This window comes from Lepisosteus platostomus, chromosome 11 (assembly GCF_059453375.1).
Source record: "Lepisosteus platostomus isolate fLepPlt1 chromosome 11, fLepPlt1.hap1, whole genome shotgun sequence".
NCBI lineage: Eukaryota > Metazoa > Chordata > Actinopteri > Semionotiformes > Lepisosteidae > Lepisosteus > Lepisosteus platostomus.
Window position 1 is genome coordinate 11,914,476 of NC_142621.1, and position 25,519 is coordinate 11,939,994.

General features: G+C 36.9%; 1 protein-coding gene across 8 annotated transcripts in view; it reads right to left on the reverse strand.

Annotated features, from left to right (window-relative positions):
• Positions 1 to 25,519, reverse strand: part of LOC148652003 (complement factor H-like) — a 73,761-nt gene that overhangs the window by 15,709 nt on the left and 32,533 nt on the right. The window contains exons 17-19 of one of the 8 annotated variants that reach the window (XM_088598448.1): positions 25,096 to 25,287; positions 22,964 to 23,001; positions 19,794 to 20,012 (exon numbers count right to left, since the gene is read on the reverse strand). The exons of 4 other annotated variants lie outside the window; for them this stretch is intronic. In XM_088598448.1, coding sequence (XP_088454574.1) covers positions 22,979 to 23,001; positions 25,096 to 25,287 — 215 coding nt within the window. In that variant the 3' untranslated portion in view covers positions 19,794 to 20,012; positions 22,964 to 22,978. Of the gene's footprint in view, positions 1 to 19,793; positions 20,013 to 22,660; positions 22,869 to 22,963; positions 23,002 to 25,095; positions 25,288 to 25,519 lie in introns of those variants that run through there. 3 more of the 8 variants (XM_088598449.1, XM_088598454.1, XM_088598455.1) reach the window with 3 other exon arrangements.

The window sequence follows — 25,519 nt, forward strand, 5'->3', positions numbered from 1 at the left end:
ACTGTTCCAGAGAATAAGTACTCACGTGCCTTTAACGATACAAATCCTTACATGCACGGACACACACTTTCTCTTCTCCAATGTAATGTTTTTATTAGAACTTGCCAGCATTTGGCATATACAAATATTTTTCAGGATATACACTTTTGACAAGGGTTTTTTGTATTCAGTGTTCAATCCAAAACATTTTAGTACACAGGATTGGATTTTAAGCCTTTCTTAAAAACATAAGCTGTTCAAACAAGTTTTCAATTGGAATTTTAAAACAAGTGGTTTATTTTTATAAAATTATATTTTTGAATCCATTTTGATTCATAAGTACGTAAGTTTCTAATACATGGGTCTTAAGATCAATGATTAATACGTCAATACGTATTAAAGATGGATTTTTTAAAGATGGACTTTAAAAAAGGAGACTTTCTCTCCTGTGCAATGCAAACAGTTAGTTAGTATTGCCAATGGTATGTATCCTAATGAAGGTTTGGTTATGTCAAAACATGGATGAGTTCTAATACAATACGTTATTTTGCAGAAGAGATCATCTTTACAGATTTCTATTGAAGAAACCTTAACATGTTTTGGGTGTGTTCATTTTCTTTTGAAAATAGGTACAGTAATTGCAAAACATAAGTGAACATGTAATTACTTTTATTACAGGTACTACAAATTCAATTCTTACCATGTGAATGACCTGCAGTGCTTCCTGTAAAACCGAAGAAACCGTTTAAACCTGCAGTGTGCCTTAAAAAATATAAGCAGAGAACTCCACAACTGTCCCCTCCCTTGAAGATACGTACGATGCATGCTTGTCTGTCATTTATTCACTGTCCTTTTCTGAATATTTTTTCACAATATTGACGAGTAAAACCTTATTAAATTTGCCTGTGAATCTTTTCAGTCATTATTTTTAAACTAATATTTGCTTATTGGACTAAGAATACTAGGTTGTATCATTGTAATTATTGGGTGTACTTTGCAGTATTTAAAAAAATTAGTGGATAATCTAAACAGGATAAAAAGAAAATAAAAGATAGAGATGCCATTAGGTCAATACAGGATGACTGAAATTAGGACATACGTGGCAAACGATAATTGATATCAAATGATGTATACAACGTGGAAATAAAATATAATATCTATACCATAGATAGCATACAATTAGTAACCTTTACTTAACCACATAAATTGGTTAAGAACAAAGTTGAACAATTTCACTGAGCAGGCTTCACTGAACGGGGACCAAACTACATCTTAGGAGCCCAGAGGGGTTCCTCAAGTCAAGAATAACAGACATCAAGAATGTGGACGCAGAATTTGGTGACATGCTGGTTCAGAGCTACAGTTTGTAGCCTAGGGTTAGCATTACCACATTCTGCAAAGTCAGTAGAGATATACCCCCCAATAATTGTCTAATTACTGCCAAAGTTGTTTCCACCAAATATCGAGTTAGTGATACCAAATATATATACAATCAATATTTTTCAGTTATTTCTCCCTAGTTTTGCCGGCAATTCTCTAACTTATCTTGTTCTCTAAAATCTTCATATAGAGTATCCAGGTTTTGAATGAAATATTAAGTTTAAAGAAATGTATATTCATTATTTTGTAATTTTATAAAATTATAATAATTAATAATTGCTTACATTTATATAGCGCTTTTCTGGACACTCCACTAAAAGTGCTTTACAGGTACTGTAACCTCCACTACCACCAATGTGCAGCTCCCACCCAGATGATGCGGCAGCAGCCATAGTGTGCCAGAATGCTCACCACACATCAGCTATTAGTGGGGAGGAGAACATAGTCATGAAGCCAATTCATAGATGAGGATTATTAGGAGGCCATGATTGGTAAGGGCCTTTGGGAAATTTTGCCAGGACCCCGGGTTTACACCCCTACTCTTTTCAAGTAACGCCCTGGGATTTTTAATGACCAAAGAGAGTCAGCACCTCGGTTTTATGTCTTTTCCGAAGTCGTCGCCTTTTTACAGTATAGTGTCCCTACCACCAGGCAATGTCCCGGTTTCACTGAGGAAAAAAAAACACGTGTATATTTTGTGATATGTTTTTTATGTGGTTTTTAGTGGCATTGTGGTTTTTAGCATTTTTAGCATTAGGACCCACATAGACCTCTGTGCGACCCCTGCTGGTCCTACTAACACCTCTTCCAGCAGCAACCTTAGTTTTTCCCAGGAGGTCTCACATCAAGGTACTGACCAGGCTCACACCTGCTTAGCTTCAGTAAGTTGTCAGTTGTGAGTTGCAGGGTGATATGGCTGCTGGCAAAATGGAACACCATTAAAATAAACTATTTTATATAGCTCCCTTAAATAAGCTTCTTAAAGTTCTTTACAATAAGAGAAAAAAATAGGAGAGGAGATAAGAAAATGAATACAATTTAAAAACCAGGGTTTCCTTCCTGAAGAAGACGTGCAACCTTCTAGATGAGCAAGAGGATTTGAACTCAAAACCTGATAGCAAGCCAGTGCAAGGACTCGAACACAAGTGTAATGTAAACACTTGTACGTGACCTGGTGAGGATTCTGGCTGCTAAATTCTAAAAATTCTAAAATTTAGATACCCTAGTGAATAGGATGTTGCAGTTATCAATTCTAGAGAACACAATTGTGTTCTCCAGCTTTTCAGCTACAGTCAGAGACAACATACAATAGGATGTAGTCTGGTGATATTTCTGAGATGGAAGACTGATATTGTTATACCATTTTGTACAAAGTGTCACAGTATCAGCCTCCCATAGTCAGACCTCAACCTCAGGCCTAGACTCCAGCGAGAATTATCCAATTACCGTTCCTGTTCACCACCACACCTCCGGTTTTAGGATACTTAGGGAAAGTCTGCAGACACAGCAATGTTCAGTATTTTGTTTTTCCCAGTGGGCTCTCATAAATCTCACAAGAGACTACTAAACACATATAGCAGTAGGGTTTATGGTCAGGAAAGGCACAGATTAAAATTACTGGTCTAATAACAAAGCATTATATCTGGTTTAAGCCAAACATAGCACATCACTCTCTTAACTGTCAAGCATGGTGGTTATGCAGATGCTTGTCAGGATTGAAGGAAAAATGGATTGTGGAAACATAGCTGAATTGTAGAGGAAAGCCTGCTAAAAAGTTTAAAAGTATCTTAAAAATTAACACTTCAATAGAAGAATGAACTGAAGCAAAAACCCAAAGACATAATGAAGGGGGCTAAGATGAAGGGAACGCATGTTCTTCAATGGCCCAGTCAACGGTTTGACTTGAAGCCAATAACTTTTATGACGAGGTCTGATGGTTGTAGTCATCAGGACCACAGTATTTTTGCCAAGATGAATGAACATAATTACAACCTCCCACTGTGCAAACTGGTCCAGTCTCATCTAAAAATAATGACACCAGTAATTCCTGATGAAGTTCCTTTCACCATGTACTGCCTTAGAAGGCTTGATACTTATATAATCAGTCAATTCCAAATTCCACATTCAGTAGTATCTTAGAACCCTGATGACAATAGATCTTGGTCTGGACCAGGAGTCTGAGTGTTTGGGACCAAGGGCTGTATGGGCCCTTCCAATCTCCTTTCAAGGTCATAGTCTGGGAGGAATTTGAGCTGCTCTCTGATGAACTTTTCAGCAAACTGGGTTATTGATCCCCACTTTGCTCTCCTCAGGGACCCAGTAGCTCCACAGGTTCTGTCTAGTTTGGCCTCTAGCTGCTTCTGCCTTTGGATCAGGTGTAAAAGCATGTTATCTGATTTTTCACCCCATGCCTCAGTCTGCAAAATGCACATCTCCACGTTGTTTATCCTTTTATTCATTTTGTTAAATTCTTCAGTAAAACATGATCTTTTTATTAATATCCCTTCTGCAGTCTGTTAGTTCAGTAAAGTTTTTTTTGAGGCTGACTGGGGAATCACAGTCTTCAGATTTGTCAAATTGGCACCTTACAAACCATTGCGCCTGGGGAGAACTACTTCAGTCTCCCTTTTCCTCTTCAGTTTCCTTCCTCAGGTAGCTTTAGGTGTTTCTACAGTATGTCCTTTGCCTCATTTTTCCATTATTACCAAACACTTAGTCCCTGTTTTAAGTTGTATTATTTACAATTCTGAAACGATTGTTAGGTAATGTTTGAGAATGACTGAAGGAGTGAAAAAATTAAGTGGCCATTGCAGATGGTGAGTGGGAGCCTAGAACTCAAATTCTCAGCCCAAAATTCCACAATTAACATTTGACATTCACCAGAAAATGAGACATTTCAAATGAGATACAAGTAAAAATTACAGAATTAAATTTCCTCATTGTTTGTAAATAAGGAGATAATTTTGGAGGAAGGTCATAATGCTTGGAAGAACACAGACAAAACCTTGTGCATATGGAACATTTTCTTTAAATGTGTTTTATACTGTAGGTTTTGAAGTTCTGCTTTTGAAACTATGTTTAAATTACCTGACAAATCCATTAAAGAGAGAAAAACAGTGCTTGCATTACTCACGTATACATTCTGGTTTTTGGCTCCATTCTCCATTTTTGCAGAATATAGACTCTCCTTTTATCTCATATGTTTCTTCACATCTGAATTCTACTCTGGAACCATTCTGATAAAATCTTTGATATGGTACAATAATAACTGCATGTTCAACGTGTGGAGGGGCATCACAATGATAACTTCTTGCTGGATATGAGACAAAAATAATTTATTAATATTTTTCTTTTATTATTTTATTCTAGTTAAAGTTACTACCCTAGTATTTACTGTGGTTTCAATAGAAACTTGCTTGGCAAATTATATGCATCAGAGACATTAAATATGTATAGACAGACCATCTTTAATAAGCTGTATCCATTTCAGTGCACCAAAACACCACTAACTTTACCTTAATTTTGCTTGCATACAGTACAGTATGTATAGAAAATGTATGTATTATTTACAGTATGAGTGTCTATCATGTATATAAATTGAAAATATGAAATATGAATATGACTAATTGGGGGGAGGGGTTGTACAATACTGCAAAAAGTTTGTTAAATCCTAATGTCTGTTAAATAGCATTCATATGAAACCAAAAGTCAGTTAAATAACAAACTTTGAAGCATAACCCATACTTAAGTGAAAACTGACACGTTTCACTATATATTTCAGATCATTCATTAGAAAATAATAAATAATAATAAATTACCCACGTTCTTTTAACAAGAAAAAAAAACTGAGCATTACGTAGTCTACTCAGAAGAGGAATCACTTTGCTCCTTTTCCATGTTTCATGTCAATCCTGGCAAGAAATTGACACCACTTGCTGAGGAGCTGCTAGGTTGAGATGACACAGGTTTTGGTCACCTAAATGGCTTGAAGAAAGCATCCAATTTCAATTGTGTTTTGGAAATTTGCTGCTTACGAATAAAAATCTTTCTGAAAGCTTGAAAGTGAGAGTAATACGGCTGAACTCCAGGATCAGATGATGATTCGATAAACATGATCAAGTCGTCAAAATGAGATCTTAAATCAGACAGCTTGATTTTGCAAATTAGTGGCCCTTCTTCCTCATCATCATCGCTTATCAACAAAACCATTAAGGGGAAGTACTGAAGTACTGAACAGGGAAGTACCAACATATGAACCGTAGAATTTTGCCCATTAGATCCTAAATCCATTAAATCGGGGTCTGTTAAATCGAGGATTTACTGTATATATATTTTAATCTTATTATAAAATTAAAAATTATCATAAAATTTTATATTATTAAAATGACATAAATTATACATATTACTGTGATAATTTGAGCTACAGTACATGAATATAATTATATATCATTAGAGATATGCAATTCCATATTATATCCCCTATTAATCAAATTCTAAAAGTATGCTTTTGTTTACTCCGATAACAAGCATATTTGCAGAGAAAGTTAACACATTATAACTTTTTACAAAGTATATAAACTTAATATAGTCAGAAGGAGCACGTAAAAACGTTTCCAAAATAACCACATGTAAGACTTCGATGCTTAAGATGTTTAGGAAGAAAGTGGAATGCTGGTATTTTTTCTTTAAACTACCAATACCACCCATACAGTATACAGTTTACTTAATATGTTTATGAGCAGATGAAAGGCATGGTGAATCGGAGATTCTCAAACTTACTTTGTATGATTGGAAATTAATACCTGATCGGATCAACGAAATTCTGTGGTGTTACTTTTTGTCAATGAAAAAATAAAGTATTTTCGTATACAAGGATGGTTACAAAGAAAGTGGACCACAGTAATACTTTGAGCTTACAGCCTATCCAAGGTCATTCATTATTAATACTATTAGTAATATCTTCCGTAAAGACTTTGATGCATAGAATATTTCTGCATAATTAAAATATTAAAAGGTGGTAGGTTGTGTACTTTTGTCTAACTGAGCAATCTTGCTTTTATAAAATACACCGACTTTTTAATGTTTAATGATTAACATCCTGTAATACACATTGTAATGTGTATTAAACATTTGAACATTTTGATGTTTAAAATTATTAAAATTGTAAAGAGTATACAACTTAAATTCTTAATTGGAAAAAGAGTGTCCTTCAGCAGTGACCAGGATTTGAAACCAGGCATTTTCTGGCTACAGGTCAAATGCTGTACATGAGAGGTTAAGGTTTATTAGCTCCACCTGGTGGTTTTACAAGATACTATTATTATAATTGCGGTATGATGCAATATGACGTGTTTTGACAGGTTGCGTTTTACCGCAATGTGCCTCACTTATTTTGAATGGTTGCATCTGTATCTTGTTCATGATGGGAATGAACCTCTTAGTAACAACAGCAGGGGAACAAGCTCAGGGACCTCAGATGTAATCAGGTACCTGCCAACCATCCATTAGGGAGTCCATGGGTGATCTTATAGTAACTACTACATCTCATGTGCAAGCAAGGTGGGTTTTGAAAGCACTAGAGTATATGGCAACCTGGGCGAGAATGAAGTTCAAACCAAGGAAGTCAAGATGCATGGTAATCAGGAAAGGTAGAGTGACCAATAGATTCAAACTATAGATCCAAAGTGAAGCCATTACATAAATGGAGGTAGATCCAGTAAAAGGACTGAGTAAGTGGTTCAATAAGACATTATCGGACAGGGAAAATATCAGCAACACAAAATCTGAGGTAAATGACTTTTTAAAGAATATTGATGGATCAGGACTCCCAGGGAAATTCAATGCACGGCTTTATCAACATGGGCTACTGTCTAGACTCCTATTGTTGCTAACAGTGTATGAGTACCCCTGACAATGGTGAAAGGAGTGGAGAAAAAGATCAACAAGCATCTCTGAAAGTGGAACAAGTAATAGGTTTATTCCATGCTGAAAAAAAAGAAGAAAAAAAACATTTTGGCCGTGGAGCCTTCTTCAGGTGTGAGAAAGACAAGGCAGTAAGCAAAGGTAATGTAGCGGGAGAACAAAGGCTGGGAGAGAGGAGGAGCGAGAGGCGGGAGCAGGGGACAGAAAGAGAGGCCAATCAAGAGGTGTGAAGTCAGAATAGGTGTAGAGAAGTATGAAATGAAACTTCCAATGAATGGAGAAAATTTAGAAGAAAATTAGTCTGTTGTTAAGAGAAGGGGGAAGGTGTGATCCTAGCTGCAGGATAATTTTGGTTTCTGTAGTCTTTCTCATGTATGAGTTCGGAAAACCGTCTTTGAGAACACAGATGGAGAGATTAGAGTGGTCATGGCCGTCAGAGGTGAAATGAGAAACAATGGGCTTGGAGAGATCTTTAATCTTCACAACCCTGACATGTTTTCTGAAGCGGTCTCCGATTCTCCTTCCTGTTTCTCCAATGTAGATAGCTTGGCATTTACTGTAAGAGATACAGTAAATAAGGTTGCTGGAGGTACAAGATGCCATCTGGGTGATCAGGAATTGTCCTGAGGGGCCTTGAATGAGTGTGGTGTTAGATGTGTTCTTGTAGGTGATGCAGCAAGCTCTGTTGCAAGGGAAAGTGCCTGGTGTGGATGGTTGCTGAGGGCGGTCAAGGGAGCTGTGAACAAGAAGGTTGCACAGATTAGGTGATCAGCGATATGAGATGATGGGGTGGTCAGAAAAGAGGGCCCCAATGGAGGGATCATCCTGTAGGATGGAAAAGTTGTTGTTAATAGTCCTGGGGATAGGACGTGTGTTGGGGTGGTAGGGAAGCACCAAAGGAATGCAGTTGTTACGGTGGGGGTTCCTGATTGAGTTGATGGTCCGAGCGGTGTTTTTGGCTCAATAACACTGCTGGGGTATCCTCTGTTGATGAAAAAGGAGAACATTTTCAGGGCTTGGTTTTGGAAGTCGATGTCGTCGGTGCATAATCGTTGTAGCCGAAGGAACTGTGAAAAAGGGAGAGAGTTTTTAGTGTGTTTGGGGTGAAATGAGCTATACAGGAGATAGCTGTGTGAATCCATGGGTTTGTAATAAACCGAAGTGGAGAGTCGGGGGTAGTTGATGGAGAAGTTGATGTCTAGAAACGGAAGAGTAGTAGAAGATATGTTAACCGTATATTTGAGGGACAGGTGGAAGTTGGTGAAATGATGCAGGAAGCACTCAAGCTGGTCGTTTGAGCATGTGGCGGCACCGACGCAGTCATCAATGTATCGCTTTTTCAGCATGGAATAAACCTATTACTTGTTCCTTTGCAGTCTATGCATGCTGACACAGGTACCCACCTGAACTATCTCTGAAAGCTGCTGGGAATCCCTCCAACATTCACATCAGTGTGTTTACATAAGTGTGTTATTTGGTGAGATCAGGACAGCTGCAATTTCCCCTGTCTTCCATTGTAGAAGAAATCAAGGTGGCAAAATGCAACGTTTTTATCAGATCAGGAAGGAAGGGGCTGCTGTGGACTCTATGACCCAAGCAGAGAGCACATTAAAACTTCAGGACATCATTAGGAACTTATTTATTGGAAGGCAAGGCCTGGGAACATACTTCCAGCAATGCTAAAAAGCCAGCTTAAAAGGGAGGAGAGGTATGGTACAGGAAGATGTGAGGACTTGGGAGGAGGAGAGCCAAAGGTCCAGAGCAGTGAAGGTGGAAGTGCAGGGGGTATGTACAAAGTGTAATATTCCTGAAAAAAAGATTAACTTGGGCAGAATTGTGGAGGTTGAAGGGCTTATGCATCTCTTGCCTGCTGGGGGCAGTCTGCGACACTCTCCCATCACCAACAAATCTGCACAAGTATTGTATGAGGGATGACCCACTACGCAGGCTTTGTGAAGAGAGGAGTGCCATGGCACAGAGTAGCACTTTCCCAAGAGAGGTACAGATTGCGCCATGACAAGAGCCTTGAGAAAGAGAGATGGAAGAATCTGCAAGCTCATGGAGGATCTAAAAATGTAGTTACATTTGTAGGGGAGGGTGAGAAGTGGACAAGGTCAAGGAAAGTCAAGGATTCTATACTGGATGGGACATGAGAGTTGAACTTGGAAAAAGGCTGCTTTTTCCCTAACTTTGTACAAACATCTCTAAGGCCAGATGTGGTTATATGGTCCCCAGAGGCGAGGAAGATCTTCCTCATGAGGTAACATGGGAGAAAAGATGTGAGGAGGCTTTTGAGGGGAAACGTGTCAAATATGAATATGTGGTACAAGAGGGCCGAGGGAAAGGGTGTATGCAGAGGATTCCCTGCACAATCAGGATGGACAATGCTGACAGCTTTTGGGCTGATTGGGAGGAACAGAAAGACAGCAATTCCTAGCCAGGTAGCGGATAGTGGAGTTAAGCTGGAGGCCAAGAGGAGATGAGCACTGACTGGTTATGGATAAAGGTTGAAACGCCTGATGAAAGTTGGGTTCCATCTGATGACATTGATTTCCTGACCAACAGCAATAATCATTACAACTATTGACTAAGGAGAGCATCGGTAGATATATATAAGAATAAAAAAAGAAAATATAGGTCAAGACTTCATGACATTAAAGACATACTGTATTTGCTTACATATGCACTGTGGAGAGTCTGACCATTGGCCATTGATGCATTGAGTTGTTCCCCACCACCCTTCTGTTAAGGGTTTATATTTTGGACTGCAGGCATAATAAACAGTGCTTCCACTGTCATAAACCTCTTTCTTTGGAGAAAAATATCCATGGGGTAATTCGGGTTTAGTGCACGGGTTTAGTTCTTGCTCTACTAAAGAAAAGGAATAAATGTTAGCAAAAATGAAACTGTAAGAAATTGTTGCAGAAAAATAAAAATGTGCTGGCAATACAACTTGGCTTTGTGAAAGAAAATACTGTATTTTCTGTATTTTATGAAACAAAACCCCAATGAAATCACACCTTTCACAAAAATAGTTTTGTATTAAGCAATAATGAATTAAACAGTTTTTATAGCCAGTCTTCTTTTTTCTTTTTGACCATGTGACTGTACAGGTTACATCTCAATTGATCTTCATCCACTAATTGGTGTAAAGCCAGCCTAAGGGCTTCTATGGATTTAAACAGAATATTAATCAAATTCAAATATTAATATTAATCAAGTATTAATCGTTAATTCAATGTGTCATTATTGCAAGATTTAAGGAAAAAAATGTGAAAACTGCGTGCAGTTCTAAATATGTTTGCAAGGCATTGTTTATAATATATTGATAATATTTACCTTAGCATTGTAGTTGTAGACTCCAGCCTGTTTTAGTGAAGCTTGAACGAGTTTTGTCAACAAGTTTACAGCCTCAGTTACAAACACATCTAAGACGTTTTAAATTGTGGTTAGTCTCTTTCTCATTTAGTGTTCTGCCATTTAAAAATGGGTGCATCATATCATTTTTTTCCAAAATAAAACCTAAAAACTAACAACTATATAAGATATATTTTCTGGGTGCAATATTATTACAGTATTACAAATCTGTGGTTTTAAAATTGCATCATTGAGTCAGACAAATATTAACAAAATGTTGTTTCTAATTTTTTGTGCATGGTTTTGATTGTTTTGAGCCCCAAACTTTCCTTTAGCAATTTGGACAAATGCTAAATAAGATGTAATTTGAATGAATTGGCTTTAGTTGCCCCATTGAATGAAAGTCATAAGAACCATAAGAATGGTTGAACCAATACTTGGGGTTGTGTGTGTGGGAATTTAACAAAGTGATTACAGATTTTACATAAGGGGAAGGGAAATTTTACCTGAACCTGTGTGGAGATACAAAATAAATACATGGGGAGCAGGAGGAGTGCTTCTCTTAATTCATATAAATATAAAAGAAGCAGTGATGAGAACTACCACTTTCATTCTATGATAAACTTCATAAGGTAGACCTATAATTGAGTAGCTACATTTTTATGCTTGCTCCCTTTGTTGTGTTGACACTGTATTTGAGGTGCAAGGCTTAGGATACTATTCACATGTTATTAAAATAGCAGTTTTCTCATGTCCTTTTTCGCCATCATCTTAGTTAAGTCTTGACATTCTGTGTAATACAGTAGTCATCTGTTTTTGTTTAAAAATGTTTATTTTATTTCTAAACCTTGTACCATAGGTTTCTATGTTTCTATCTTACCACATATCTGATGTTCATACAAGCTTTGTATTGTATGAAACTGTAATTCTATGGCACAAAATCTGATATCTTTGTCATACAAAAGGGAAACTGAAGTGTAGAAAAGAGGGAAAAAAATCAGAATTAACTGGATTGGTATTCTTTTCTTGACTTTTCTTTTGTCAAAGTTTTAAATGGAGTAAAAGAAAAAAAGATTGAGAGGGATAACCACAGCCATGTTTAATCAATCTTAGTTGTCCTAAATCATGATCAATCCTCATGTTACAAAAATTATAACTCCTATACATAAGCCCACACATTTCTCTATTGCATCTGTCTTTCATCTCCTCCACCTTGGTCATTTCAATTTTTCTGTGATTAAAACACTCAAGGAACATTTTCGTACACTTAAAACTTCATTGGGTGTTGTTATTCCTAATGAAACTATGTTCGAAACTATTAAATTTGTATCTCTGAATGTGGCATTCATTTATAGGTTAACAAATGTAAAAGTATGGCATTTGTTTGGCAGAATAAAGCCAGAAAATTTTCTAATTGAGCGTTGTGAGAAAAATAGTGTCCTATTAAAAATATATTGCTGAAACCTATACCTTTATGATCGACAAAATGTATAAAGATTCTTGTCACCACAAGACCACGAGATTCTGTGTACCTGCTGGAACAATATGATCTTCATTTATCTTTTTGATCTAATATGAAACTCCCATAAAAGGCTAAAGAGTCAAGAAGTAGAATTAGTAACAGAAAAACTAGAATCACTTACCTGAAGTTTCCGTTAAAACATCAGTATAACTCGAAATAAGAAAAAACACAACAATGTGTGAAAGTGCCATTTTAGTTACTTTGCGACTCTTAACCACACTGAATGTCACAACATTTTCTGTTTTGTTTAAATAGATTCCTCTTTCAATGATATACAGTATAAACACATTGATCAAAGGGCAAAAAGATAAAAATTTAACTGTTTAATATCTGACATTATGTTCTACTCTCTGAGTAACTAAACCTATAATTACTGTATGTATTAATGCATGTACTTTTCCTGGAAAAATACTTTTCATAGTGATTTTAAGCATAAACCGTTACCTGTTACCTGTATATATGAATATAAATTTACATTAGGTATAACTTGTTTTTCCTCCCTTCACTTTTTTATATGACTTTACCAATGAATACCAATGTTCTAGTGACAACTGTGAGACTCCCCAAGTATAAACTGTGCTCCATCCACCCATTGTCTAACTGCTTTATCCAATTCAGGGTCATGGTGGGGCTAAAGCTATTCTGTTCTATTTTATCCATGGAAAAGTTTCACATATCATTACTTGTCTGTCATACATGGAAAATGTAGGAACACTAAGAAGAAATGCACTATGTGAGCTTTAGCTCAGTGCACACTTCTCATCCATACGTCAATCCATTTTCTAAGCGCTTTTCCATTTCTGGGTCGCAGGGAAACCAGAGCCTATCCGAGGAAGCAGCAGGAATAAGGCAGGGGGAACTGGACCGTGGGAGGAAACCCATGAGAACACCGGAAAACATACAAACTCCACTCAAATAACATCCCAGGAACTAAACCCAGGGCCCCAGTGCTGAGAGGTGCTAACCACTGCGCCACCATGCTGCAGTTAATTTTAACTTTCAGAGGAAGATTGCTGATCTTTTTCAAACTCACCCTCTCATGATTTAACAATGCTGTGTACACTGGATGTCAAAATTTTATTCTTTATAGATAAAGTGCCTGCATAATAAAAATATTTACTCAGTCATATTATTTGTAAGTACGTTTAATATCCAGTAAAAATTAAGTAAACAAGCAAATGTTTAAATATCTGTATAATGCCAGTCTTACTAAAATGTCTTCCTCTAATGAATTTAAACATTGAAATATAAGAGTAAATGAAGGAGATTTTATTCTTTTGAGTCAATTATTTCCTAGAGGAGTTATTTATGCTAATTCCTTTGTTTAAATGGGCAAGGTGAATGATTTGACTTTGATCCACAAACACGTTTAGATTTGTTGCTGGCTTTAAATTTTTAAATTGGGTAATAATGTCAATGTTTTAGTAATCAATGTGTTTTCTTGATAAAATTTGAAGCCGTTTTACTTTATTGCGACAAAGCAGGCTCTTTCCCACAGTCACCAGTATATTATAAAACAGAAACACTGTTTAGATAATGGTTAACATACACATATTGTACAATAAAACAATACTTCCCTTTTGCTGTATTGCTTTGTAGATGGACACACATGTTAACATAAGACACAAAGTTAAGGAACAGTGATTCAAAAGTTCTTTAAAATCCTTATAAATATTTTCTACACAATAACAGATGCAACGATACTGTCTCCTACTTGAAGAACCTGAAAAATCAGAACAGAGTCAAAACAGGTATCCTCGTTGTGCCATATGGAAAATGCTTTCCAGAGATGGAGAGACCAGCTAATCCCTAGTAAAAGTAAATTATGCATTAAAGTCAAATGTAGCAAAATTTTGTTTAAATGTATAAAAAATAGTATGTTTGAGATGTTATGCATAGATTAAGGAAACTGTAAAATGGCCATTTTTATAATTATTGTGAGAAAGACCATCAATGGTTTGCACCACTGAGGAGATATGAGGGGGAGGAGATATACTGTAGATGGGGGTCTTGTTTGATGAGAGAGAGAAGTTGAAGAGCAGTGTAAGCTGAGATACAAAGTGCCTATTGGTTTTTATTTCCCCCTCACTATATATTGCACTAATAAAAGTATCTTTGCATTGCAGGGGTTCTACATCTTGCCTTTGTTAGAATTGATATTTTCTTTTCTGGTGCCTTTTGGCCTATGTTACCCTCATCAAAGTGGTGGTGTGAATTTTATAATAATATAAACAATGTGAAAAATATCTGATTTCTCATGCATATACTTTATAGTTATTTCACAATGCTCCATACACAAAAAATTATAGAACAGAAAAAGCAATAGCAAAAACAAACCATGCAAAATAATTGTGACTAATTTTTTTTTAGACTATTTGACTGTTTTCTTTGACTTTTAGACAAATCTTGGTATTGTGTCAGGATTTTAATTTTCTGTTTCATTGGGACAATCTCTTTCTGATTGGGATGTCCTACTAAATAATTAATGATCCCACACTGCCAAACTAATAAAGCACCTAATTGGCCTTTTTCACTTAGAAATGGTGAGGATGTACAGTATTTCCTATCTGGAGAAACTCAAATTCACTGTTTTCTACATGCTATTCCTCTAATCTTAGGTCCTTCCCTCACGCATAGTTTAGGAGAAGCATATTAGTGTGTAGAAATCTAAGAATCATAAAAGGACTCATAAAGGGAAAATTTAAGAACAAACATGTTGCAATCTGTTTTACTGGTGAAAAAGTAACAAGCAAACATATGCTTATTTATCATAAAGGCATGTCATTTGCACCCACCTGTCAATGAGCATGACATTCTAACAACGTTCATACAACGTTCTACAGTCATATATTTCAATGAAGTGGTAATACAATTAAACTACAGGCATTGTATCAATTCAGAGTCTAATTTGTCCAGGATTCACTGATACCAGGTTGACCGTAAACCGAGGTTTAGGTTTGCCCATTCCTTCAATTCATGTGCATCCAACACACAGTTCAATGCTAGCAACTACACAAAATCTAAAATACAATCCTCATTTCAGTATCTATGTAAACATACAGTCTGTTAACTTCATCATCTTCATCAAAAGTATGCCTAACCCCATTAGGAAGTGTTCTTGTTATCAGTGTATTCCTCAGCTTTCCCAAAATTATCTTCTTCTTGCCAACATCTCTAGTCTTTTATCCTGCAATAACTCAGCCAACACTTAAATCTCCAAAAGCTGCTTGTGTTAATTTCTTTAAATCACACATATCATGTGTAAATACTGGCCATGTAATACTCTGCATTGTGGAATAATAGTTTATTTTAAAGGGAACTAGAGAAATCAAGAAAATCTAGAAAAATCTAGAGAAATCTAGAATTAATAAATGCACACCCTGTTCACTGGGGAAATTAAATCCACACTGACCAATCTTCAATATGTTCAGAATATAACAGCGAGAATCCTATCAGGGATGCATTACACATGTTTTCAAGTCCTTGCACTGGTTACCTATCAGGTTTCGAGTCAACTTCAAAATCCTCATCCTCATTCAGTACCTACAGCATTGGCTTATTATCTGTCTACTCCCCATCTTTGTCCGTCTGACTCTGGTCTTCTAGGTGTCCTCAAGAATATCTACATTCAGTGGGTGACAGGGTCTTCTCTAGCTGCACCCCAGGGCTCTCAATTTGTATTCCCAGTGATATCAGTCATGTACCCTGAGTGCATATAAATCTAACCTCCGAACCTTTCCCTTCAGAAGACTTAGTGTCTGTATCTGCTTCATTTTCTAATTTTGGTAGCACCTCTAACTGCTTGTCTTTCTTATATGTATTTACTTTGTAATCTGTGGTCTTTTTATCTGTTTTTACATCTACTGTATTGCTTTGAGATGCCACTTTTAAAGGTGATATATAAATAAAGTTTTTTATTATTGTTATAGAGAAACATGATCAGATTTTCCCTGGTTCTGAAAAAAAGATCTAAAGTATACTAGTTTGTCACTCTTCTCATTCCCTTTGCTAAATGACTTTTCATACTAATCTGATCAGTCTAACTGCCTGTTTTCTGTGCTTTCTCTATCCTGCTAGATTTGCAATTATTCTGAAAATTTTCTTCTTGAAATAACTTCTAAATATCTTTTTTCACTGTTAACATCTTGCAGCACCTCTGCGACAAAATATACACTTAGCTCAACCTGACAGTTCATCCTGCTACCAACACTGAATAAAAAAATCTTAAGATTTCTATATTTATGTCTTTATTTAGTGGTTTCATTAGTGACAAAGGCTAAACTTTCTTGGAAAAATGTCTTTTATGTGTTGGTGAAAAAACTGACTTGCTTTAACAAAATCTGTTTACAAATCCTTTCACCTGGCAATCTACCCTAATGCCCAACTATCTGAGAAGCCCTCCATGAAACCATGGTTGCTATTAATTCATTTAGGGCTCACTGACAGAATTGCTGTTTTTTATGCATGCTAATTTTCTGCTTCCTCACTCTGTTTCATGTTTATAGATAAGACTTTATTGATCGCGAAGGGAAATTGATGTACATGTTCATGTACATGATGAACATGTTTGCATGTTCTTTTGTAACATACACCTTTTTGTGATTTTTTTGTATATCTAAGCAAGTGTTCCTGCATCCCTCTTCTGCACTATAGTCATGTCTTTTTTTCTGTTTGCTTATTTCAAAGCAACACCTGCTCCATTTCTAAAACTTTTTGCTCATGTGCATTTTTGTATTTTTTACACCTCTAGCACTTTAACGTCCTGAATTTTCATTTGCCTTAATTTGTAGAATGAATTTGAGTTTTAGCCTTAAAAAGTTTTCACTATCTTTTGTTTCTTGTCCTACAACTGTTATTATTGATCACAGAAGTATTGTACTTGACACGACTTCATTCACCCTTTCCTGAACGTCTATGACAGGCAGAGAGAGTGCTGTTTCTGGTGCGATCTTTTGCAGCTGACATTTCACTGTTTTAAATGAACAAGAAATTAGATTGCTCATAAATCTAATCTGTTTCGTTGGTTAAACGCAATGATCACAAGCACCACCATGGTAACTGGGATGTGTAGTTTTTAATTCCGTTTGAATTATAACTGTACGTACTGTCTTCATATTTGGCCAGGGCTTTAAAGAGAAGGCGCGCCAAAAAAATTCGGTGCCGTCATCTCCGCTTTAAAGGTACCCCTGTGCTGGAAGAATTTGACCTCGGAACGTTTGCCCAGCGTACTAGTAGTGTTGATGGAATCTCCAGAGTTTTGTGTTTCTGGTGATTGTGTTTTGGGCCAAGAACATTAAGAAAAATTTACCCTCTATATGTTATTCCGCGCCGCCCACCAGAATGGCTTGGGCAGGCAAGGAAGTGTCAGGACCCAAGAGCAAGGGCGTCACAGTCCAAGGGTAGTGGATGGCACACTTCAGAATGGACTCTGCTTCACAGGGCCGTGCAGAAAGCGAGACCAGGGATGTCTGGCCATTCTGCACCTGGAGCCAGGCAGGACAGGGTGCATGTAATCGGGGAAGACCTTCGGGAGATGTACCAGGTATTGCACTGAGCAGTGCACATGTTCTTCACAGTGGGTACTCCTCCAGAGACCAGGCCAAGCACTCACTGTCAGGGAAGAATGGGGAGGTGCCCACTGAAGTCCAGGTCCATTGGAAAGTCCCATGCACTACACAGGAAATGCAGGAAAGCTGGCAGGCTGAAGCAGCAGAATCCTGTGGAAAGTGCAGCGCTGGACTGTGTGGCTGGCAGAACACAGGGCTGGAGTGCAGAAAGGGGAAGACTACCAGAGCTGGCAGCTGTGGAGGAAAGCACAGCAAAGGATGGGCTCCCAAGGTGGAATCTTGGTGGGTCAGGACACAGGCAGGCAACAGGGAAAGCTCAGGCAGGCCCAGTGAAGCACGAGCAGATGGGAAAGATGAAGGCAGGGAGAATTCCACTGGGAAACTGCTGGTAGTTGGCACAGGGCATAAGAAGGCCTGACAACATAATGCAGGACTCCTAAGGAGGCTGGACAGGACTTACATAATCTGTATCACCTGCTGCAGACTGATTTCTCATTGCATTCAGGTGCTATGTGTACATTTATATTATCTCCTCAGAAACCGGTGCAGTATAGGCAGGACGGAGGAGGCATGGTCCACAGCCACTACAGTTGCACACACCCCACACCTTTACAGCGTTATGGCACTGTAAGCTTATTTGATAAAGACTGGAGTCTTTCCACTGGAAAAGGGAGGAAGAAGCTGCATTTTCCAGTGAGCAAAATAAGGATTGTTAGATTATTTTCTGGGTTATGAAGCAAGTTGTTGGCAAATATGAGGTGTTTTGTGGTATAAAATGGTATAAAATTGCAGAACAGTTCTAGGCTTTTGGTTTCAAGAACCTTTCATTGCATTAGAGCTGTTTTCCTCATTGAAGTTGGATAGTAAGAAAATAAAGACTGTGAAAGAAATAGGATACGTATACTGTATTTGAAAAATGTGTGTATTAAGGGCTTTAAAGAAGGAGATTTCCTTTTGATTCTATAATATTCTGGATTGGCTTATAGAGTGTCCCTGTATTTATATAATAGTCGGCTTCTTACACTTACCTAAGTGAAGCTACTTCCAAGTAAAGTAGCTTGTCTAACTGCACACTACATGAGGTTGACAGTGGCCCAGGCAGATGGCAATCCTCAGGACACAGAGAGATAAACTAGCACTGCTTTCTATTTTATTCATAGCATGATGGTAGTGTCCACTGCTCCTGAGATCTTTTCCACAAGACTTCATCTGTAGTCCTGAAGGGACAATTGCCCATGTTGGGGTCTACTGTTTTATCCATTCACTTTATATTGTAAGAGTCCCAATATTTAGAGATGTGTTGTTTCCTCACCTGGTGGTGACCAGAAAGTGTACTTCCTTTTTTTGGAACTACAGAGTATTTAAGCATTACTATATACTGTATGTCAATGCAGCTGCAAATTGTTACTAAAAATTACAGCAACCTTTTGTCATGCTTGGTCTGGCCAAAATACTGTTACACTACCATTACTACCAGCTGACCTGTCACTCAACCTGATGCCGTGATGACCAGATCAGCATGGAAATCAATACCATTGGTCCTTAACTGGGTTATTTAAGGCCAGCATCTATGACATGTGCATGCCCAGTCTCATTGATCCTGGTGTTTGTTTGTGTACACTCACCTTGTTACTGAAATTTCTTGGTTTCAACTTCATACTTGGATTTCCCCTTTGACTGTGTTTTGTTTCTGGTTTTGGGAATGTGTTTGGTATAACCTTGTTTTTGATTTTCTTTGGCACATTGTTTGTTTAGGCTTTGACTGTGGCTCCCAGCTTGTTTTTATACCATGACCTTGGATTATTTTTCAACTGCAGTTCCAGATCACTACAATTCTACCACGTAAGAGATGCAATTATACCTTTGGCTTGAAAATGCTTTGTTCGGCTGTCAATATGACCAATACGTGTATAGAACTAAATATATTGTTTGAGTCCAAGTTTGTCGTTACAAATTTTCATGCAGAAGAGGAGACATCTTCCATAAAAGATCAAGATTATTATTGTAAAGAAATATTACTCAGCATCAAATGAAAAAATAAACTTTAAAATAGCATAGGAAATTAGTTTTTGTTTTTTGAAAATATATTTGAAAAGATACAGCTGTTAAATCAAATGTCCAATAACCATGAGTAAAGAGGTGTATTTCAGAATTACAGTAAATAATAAAAACATGTTTCGAAATAATCAGAGTAAAATCACTGTATCCAGGCAAAGCAAGAAAGATTTCCAGATGTCACATGATTTTTAGATTCTTAGTGGAGTAGTCATATCCATATCCCACACCTGTAAAAGAAAAAATGCTGAACTAGTACAATATTTAATATATGGAGAACTAAGGTTTATACTTATGCTTTCAAATAAATAATTATTAATGATAATAATAAAATTAAGATGTTTAATACCATACTGTACATATTCTTCCATTGTGCTGTTAAACCAGCAAAGTTGCATCAGCTCAACAGTAGAGCAGCAAGGAATCTATTTCAAGTAGAATGGTAGCAATATCGATCAGTTGAAAATTCTTACATACAGTGCCCTCTACAAGTACTTGAACAGCAATGTCAAAACTGTTTATTTTACAGTTAACTTATTTGTACTTGTGATCATGATAATAATATGAATGGCACATATACCGTTTTTTGGGTAAGTCATATGTTTCATCATATTAGAACAACATACCTTCAGTTTAATCCCGTGATTTGATTTCAATTAAGAGTATTAAGATATAGTCACTTTTGGTAAATTTCAGAATAAGTTAGTACTGTGTATGGCTGCAGATCCTATTGAGGCAAGAACTGCATGAAGGGTGCATCCCACTGAATTCACTAAAGTCTTTAGACTGAAGTCTTTAGATCAGTGGTTCTCAAACTTTTTGGACCAAGTACCACCCCTAATCCAACCAAAGCATCCAAGTACCACCTACAAGTCATCATCTCATAGGAACCCCAGAAATTATCAATGACCAACATGAGCGCATGTGCACACACACTCACACATACATATAATAAATATTATAATAATAAACTTTGTTTGATATATTAAAATGTGGCTTCTCAAAGTGTTTTACAGAAAAAAAACAACACAAAAAAATAAAAAAGCACCATTTCAGTGAGAGGGGTGAGCCTGTTTAGTTGAGCAAAGCAGATGTGAATTAATTTTTCGAGCCTTGATACAATTCACAACAGTCTAACAGATTTTAAATCGTCAGGCATTTTCTTGACGGCAAAGGTCTCGCGGTGGATGTTGCAATGAAACCATTAATTTCTGGAGCAACCTCTCTAATTCGTGCAACTACACCGCTGTGTCGGCTTGTCATTGCTCTAGCACCGTCTGTACAAACTCCGACACATTTTATCCAGTCGATGCCATTCTCTTCGATAAATTCATTCAGAAGCTGAAATACGTGCTCTCCTGTAGTTCCTGTTGGTAGCGGTTTACAGAACAGAAAGTCTTCATGGGACATGCCCTCAAACTCGTATCTAAGGTAAACGAGCAAATTGGCCAAATCGACTACAGACTCATCTAATTGCAGTGAAAAACATCTGCTCATCTTAACGCGCGCTGTCAGCGTACTTTTGATATAATCCTTCATTTCAATAATTCTATGAATGACTGTGTCTTTCGGGGGGGGCAGCAGGTCGAGCTGTTCAGTAGCTTTTTCTCCACACATAATAGTGTGGGGCTTACCTGCTTTAGCAATCCGCAAGCGTGCATTTTTCCACGTTTCCGTTTTTATTTCAGTGTTTATTTTAAGTATTTATTTTATGCGCATGGGAGAGAAACACAGAGACGCTCGGTGTATTTTTCTCAAATTAACTTAGAACAGTTCTTAAATATTTTTCTGTTATTTTTCACACTTTCCTGTGCTCACAAGATTATCAGCGTTCATAGCACGCATTTCTATGCATTCCTGTGTTTACAACGTTGGCATTGTTCCAAAATCACGCACATTCTCCTTTCTCCCTATTTGCTGGAGATACAGTAGCTTTTTTAAATACAATTGGTCACTTGCATCCGTAGCACGCATTCCTATAGAGTGGTATAGAATTACAGAGTATCTCTTGTGTCCACTGAAGTATTAGCGCGCACTGTATCGTAGTACGTAGGCTGCGTATTCGACACGTATAAAAATACAAAATATGAAAACCTGTCCCGATTTTTTCAGCGCACACAACACAATTCCAGGGTCATTTGGCGTACCACCTGGCGGCACGCCACATACCACTGCCGGTACGCGTACCACAGTTTGAGAACCACTGCTTTAGATAATCATTGAAGGCTCTTTTCAAAGACTTTGCTGCAGACAGTTTGAGTTCTAGCCTAGATTAGGGGTGATATTTTTCAATATGTAAAATGTGTGTTCATTTGGAATAACATGCAGTGTCTTTACTTCATTGGCTACTCCTTAATCCTCTTTTTCTCCTGATGAATTCTTTGGTTGAATTAATCATATATTTTGGAATATTTCCATGGTGCTTGGTTGGGTATGGTATGGATTATTAAGGAAAAAATATGAGAAGTATTTTCTCCTACATATACTGTACAGGCAAAATATTTCTGTAAATATCAGAACTCTTCCTGTTGCAGCAAGCATAAGTTACATCATCTATAAAGATGAGTGAGACAGTTCCAGAGGTGGTTATGCATTCTAGGCTTTGACATCTGTGAAGCATGGTGAAGATCACATCATGGACTTTAATGAAAAAATAAAACATATACTGTATTATATTACGCTTATCATTCATATTAATCTCATAATCACAAATATGACTTTAAAGGGAAACTGTTTTTTTCTTGCTGTCCTAATACTTATAGAGGGTGCAGTACACAATGTATTAAACATTTTTCAAGTTATTTCATTGTTGGATATTCTACCACCCTTGCCTCCATCTTGCAGCTAAACAAAGAGACAAGCAACTCTAACCTGATAATACTTTTATCTTAATTTATTGTTTATCCACTTTTAATTAAATACATTTTGAATTATTAATTTAAATTATTTGATATTATTTGCAATGTGTGGCACAATAGATTCACATGTGCAGGGTCGTGGGCCAAAACTGCATCATAATCAAATATGCTCATATTCTCAATGCAGGGCTTTCACTTAAGAGTCTTAATAAGATGGGACAGTCAAGTGTGTTGAAAAAAGAACAATTTTATAAAGTAAATACTAGTGAAAATGTTGAAAACTGAACAGGTATTTATTAAACAAAAGTAAAAGCAACACTCACCAGTTCTTCAATACCTCAATATGTCCTGTATCTTTCACCTGTATGCATAAGAAAACAAACATCATTTTAACAATGAATTTCCCATTGTTTGATTTCAATTGTACCATCTGATTCTTCTCATATGCATAATGACTTAATTTTAAATGATGCATGATTTAATTATTGAGTATCTAACATTAATAAGATCTTGTGAATGACAAGACCTTATGTGTTAACCCAATAATTTCCTTTTATATGCTAAAATGTCTCCTTCCAGTAACTCTAATTTAACACGCACAAAGTTGATCTAAAATAATGTAAGGTACAGATATTTTCTACTTTGTTTTCCTATAGAAAATAAAATCAACCTTAATGAAATTACTCAAATTCAATAATAGGAGTCTAAATGACATCAGCAATTTGATCAATTTCATAATGTTGTTTTCAATGCTGCTTACATCTCATTTTTATGTTTCTTTTCTACTGTAAAGGAGAACAGCGGTTCCTAACCTGTGGTCCACAGATCATATTCAGTCCATGATAAATTCACAAACTTCATTGGTTACTTCATACATTTTTACACAATCCCAGTACAAGTACTGATAAGCAACGCTTTTCTGTAAGTACATTCAGCTTTTCATGATCCATTTAATAATAGAAAGTATGGGCAGCATAATGTTGTGCTAGTTAGGCCTGCTGACTCATTCTGTAATTACTGGGGCCCAGGTTTGATTGAGTGTCTTCTGTGTGGAGTGAACTGTATGTTCTCCTGGTGTTTGTTAGGGTTTGCGGGGGGTGATCTGATTTTCTCAAAAGCCTCCCAAGATATGCTTGGTAAGGTTAACTGCTGTCTCTCAAGTATACCCGACCTTGTGTGCAAGCATGCATGCCCTGTTATGGACCGGTGTCCTGCTTAGGAATACAGTCCTGTCTTCTACCTGTGCTTCCAGGATTTGGTCAGGGATGCGATGAACCTTAAGGACCTTTAGAGGTGTAAACAGTTTTTTGAATGGATAACGGGGAGTGATTTATGCAGTTTTCCTGACGATATATAAAGCAGAAACTGTACCTGAGATTTCAGAGAAGCCTCATACTTAAATTCACAAAATGTCACTATCACTTGAGGCATGCCTCCTAATCACAAGGTGACAAGAAGTAAGTTGTTAAATCAAAGCTAATTTTTATTGTTTTTTTTGATGGTCTGTTCAAGGAAATGAGAGCTTACTATGCAAACTCCTGCTATACACTTGGGCAAGTCTTACAATCAGCATGAAGGGATTAAAAAATAGGTGTGCAGCCCACTTGTTTGGCAAGTAGGGATGCCTTGGCTTGCGATGTTCCTCAGATACTATCAAATTAGATCAGCCTCATTAAAGGGGAACTGAAGACACAATTTCTCAAACCGGTTATTAAGTCCCAGAAACAAAACCAATTAATTAATTTTACACATTTTGAATTAAGCACAAAATTGTGAACTTTATGAAAGTACTGTTTATCGGGCCCATTGTAATTATTGTAACGCCCTCGCCCAGTGGTGAGGAGGATGCGCCCCTAGGCGCTCATAGTATTGCTGGGCATGCTGGGAGTTGTAGCCGGGGAGAGTCCGAGGGTCAGCACGATGACCAGCAGCTGACCCTACATGTGTAAATAATGTCATAGTAGTTCTAGTGTCCTGTGTAGCAATAATAGTGTATAGCCTGTTGTTAAGTAATTACTACCCTAAAGATGTGTACCTGTACTGTCAGTCACCTCATGTGTGTGTATATCCTGTGTTTGGATTTGTATGGTTTCGATAAAAGAATAAAACAGTCGCTTGGTTAAGTTATCTCGTCTCCACCAGTCCTTTGTCCTGAAAGAACCTGAATACGCTACATTATGTATTTCTAAACTTGACACTCTCCACAATGTATCCGCAAAGAAAACAAACTGAAGACATTTTTTTGCAACATCATTTCGGTTTTCGAGTTAATGTTCTATAGTCATTTACATGATCCTTTTTTAAACAAAAGTTAGCATATGTGACAAAGTACACAACGGTGTTAATTAAAGGTCAAATCAATGAGAACTATAGATTGTGTAAGAAACGGAATTCTGTAGAATTTCTGACAAAACAAATCAGTTTTTAAATATCAATGAAAATGAATTATACTTACATGTTGGATATTCAATGTCTCCATTAATGCACAGGACATTAGCTGAATAATGATAATAATTCCAGCTATCATAATAAAAAAAATTTTCTTTGCAATAAAATCTGAATTTCATGCCTTCTTCAACATATTCAGTGTTCCTTGGATTTTTAAGGTTGTAACGGTCATCTATAGGTGTTGGTATAATGCAAGGACCTAAAGAATAATAGTAAAATGTCAATAAAACTGGTGTTTTAAAAATTTTAATTAGCAGAGAGAGCAGTCTTTCATACAGTCTGTGAAACAAAAGTAAACCTTTCTAAATATTTCTGCACTGAGAGCTTCCAAGTGACACTTGTGGTGCATTAGATGTTAGTGAAACGATTGCTTCATTTATTGTTTCCATACTGTTTATCATTTTTAATATAGATACTATATTTGATAATAT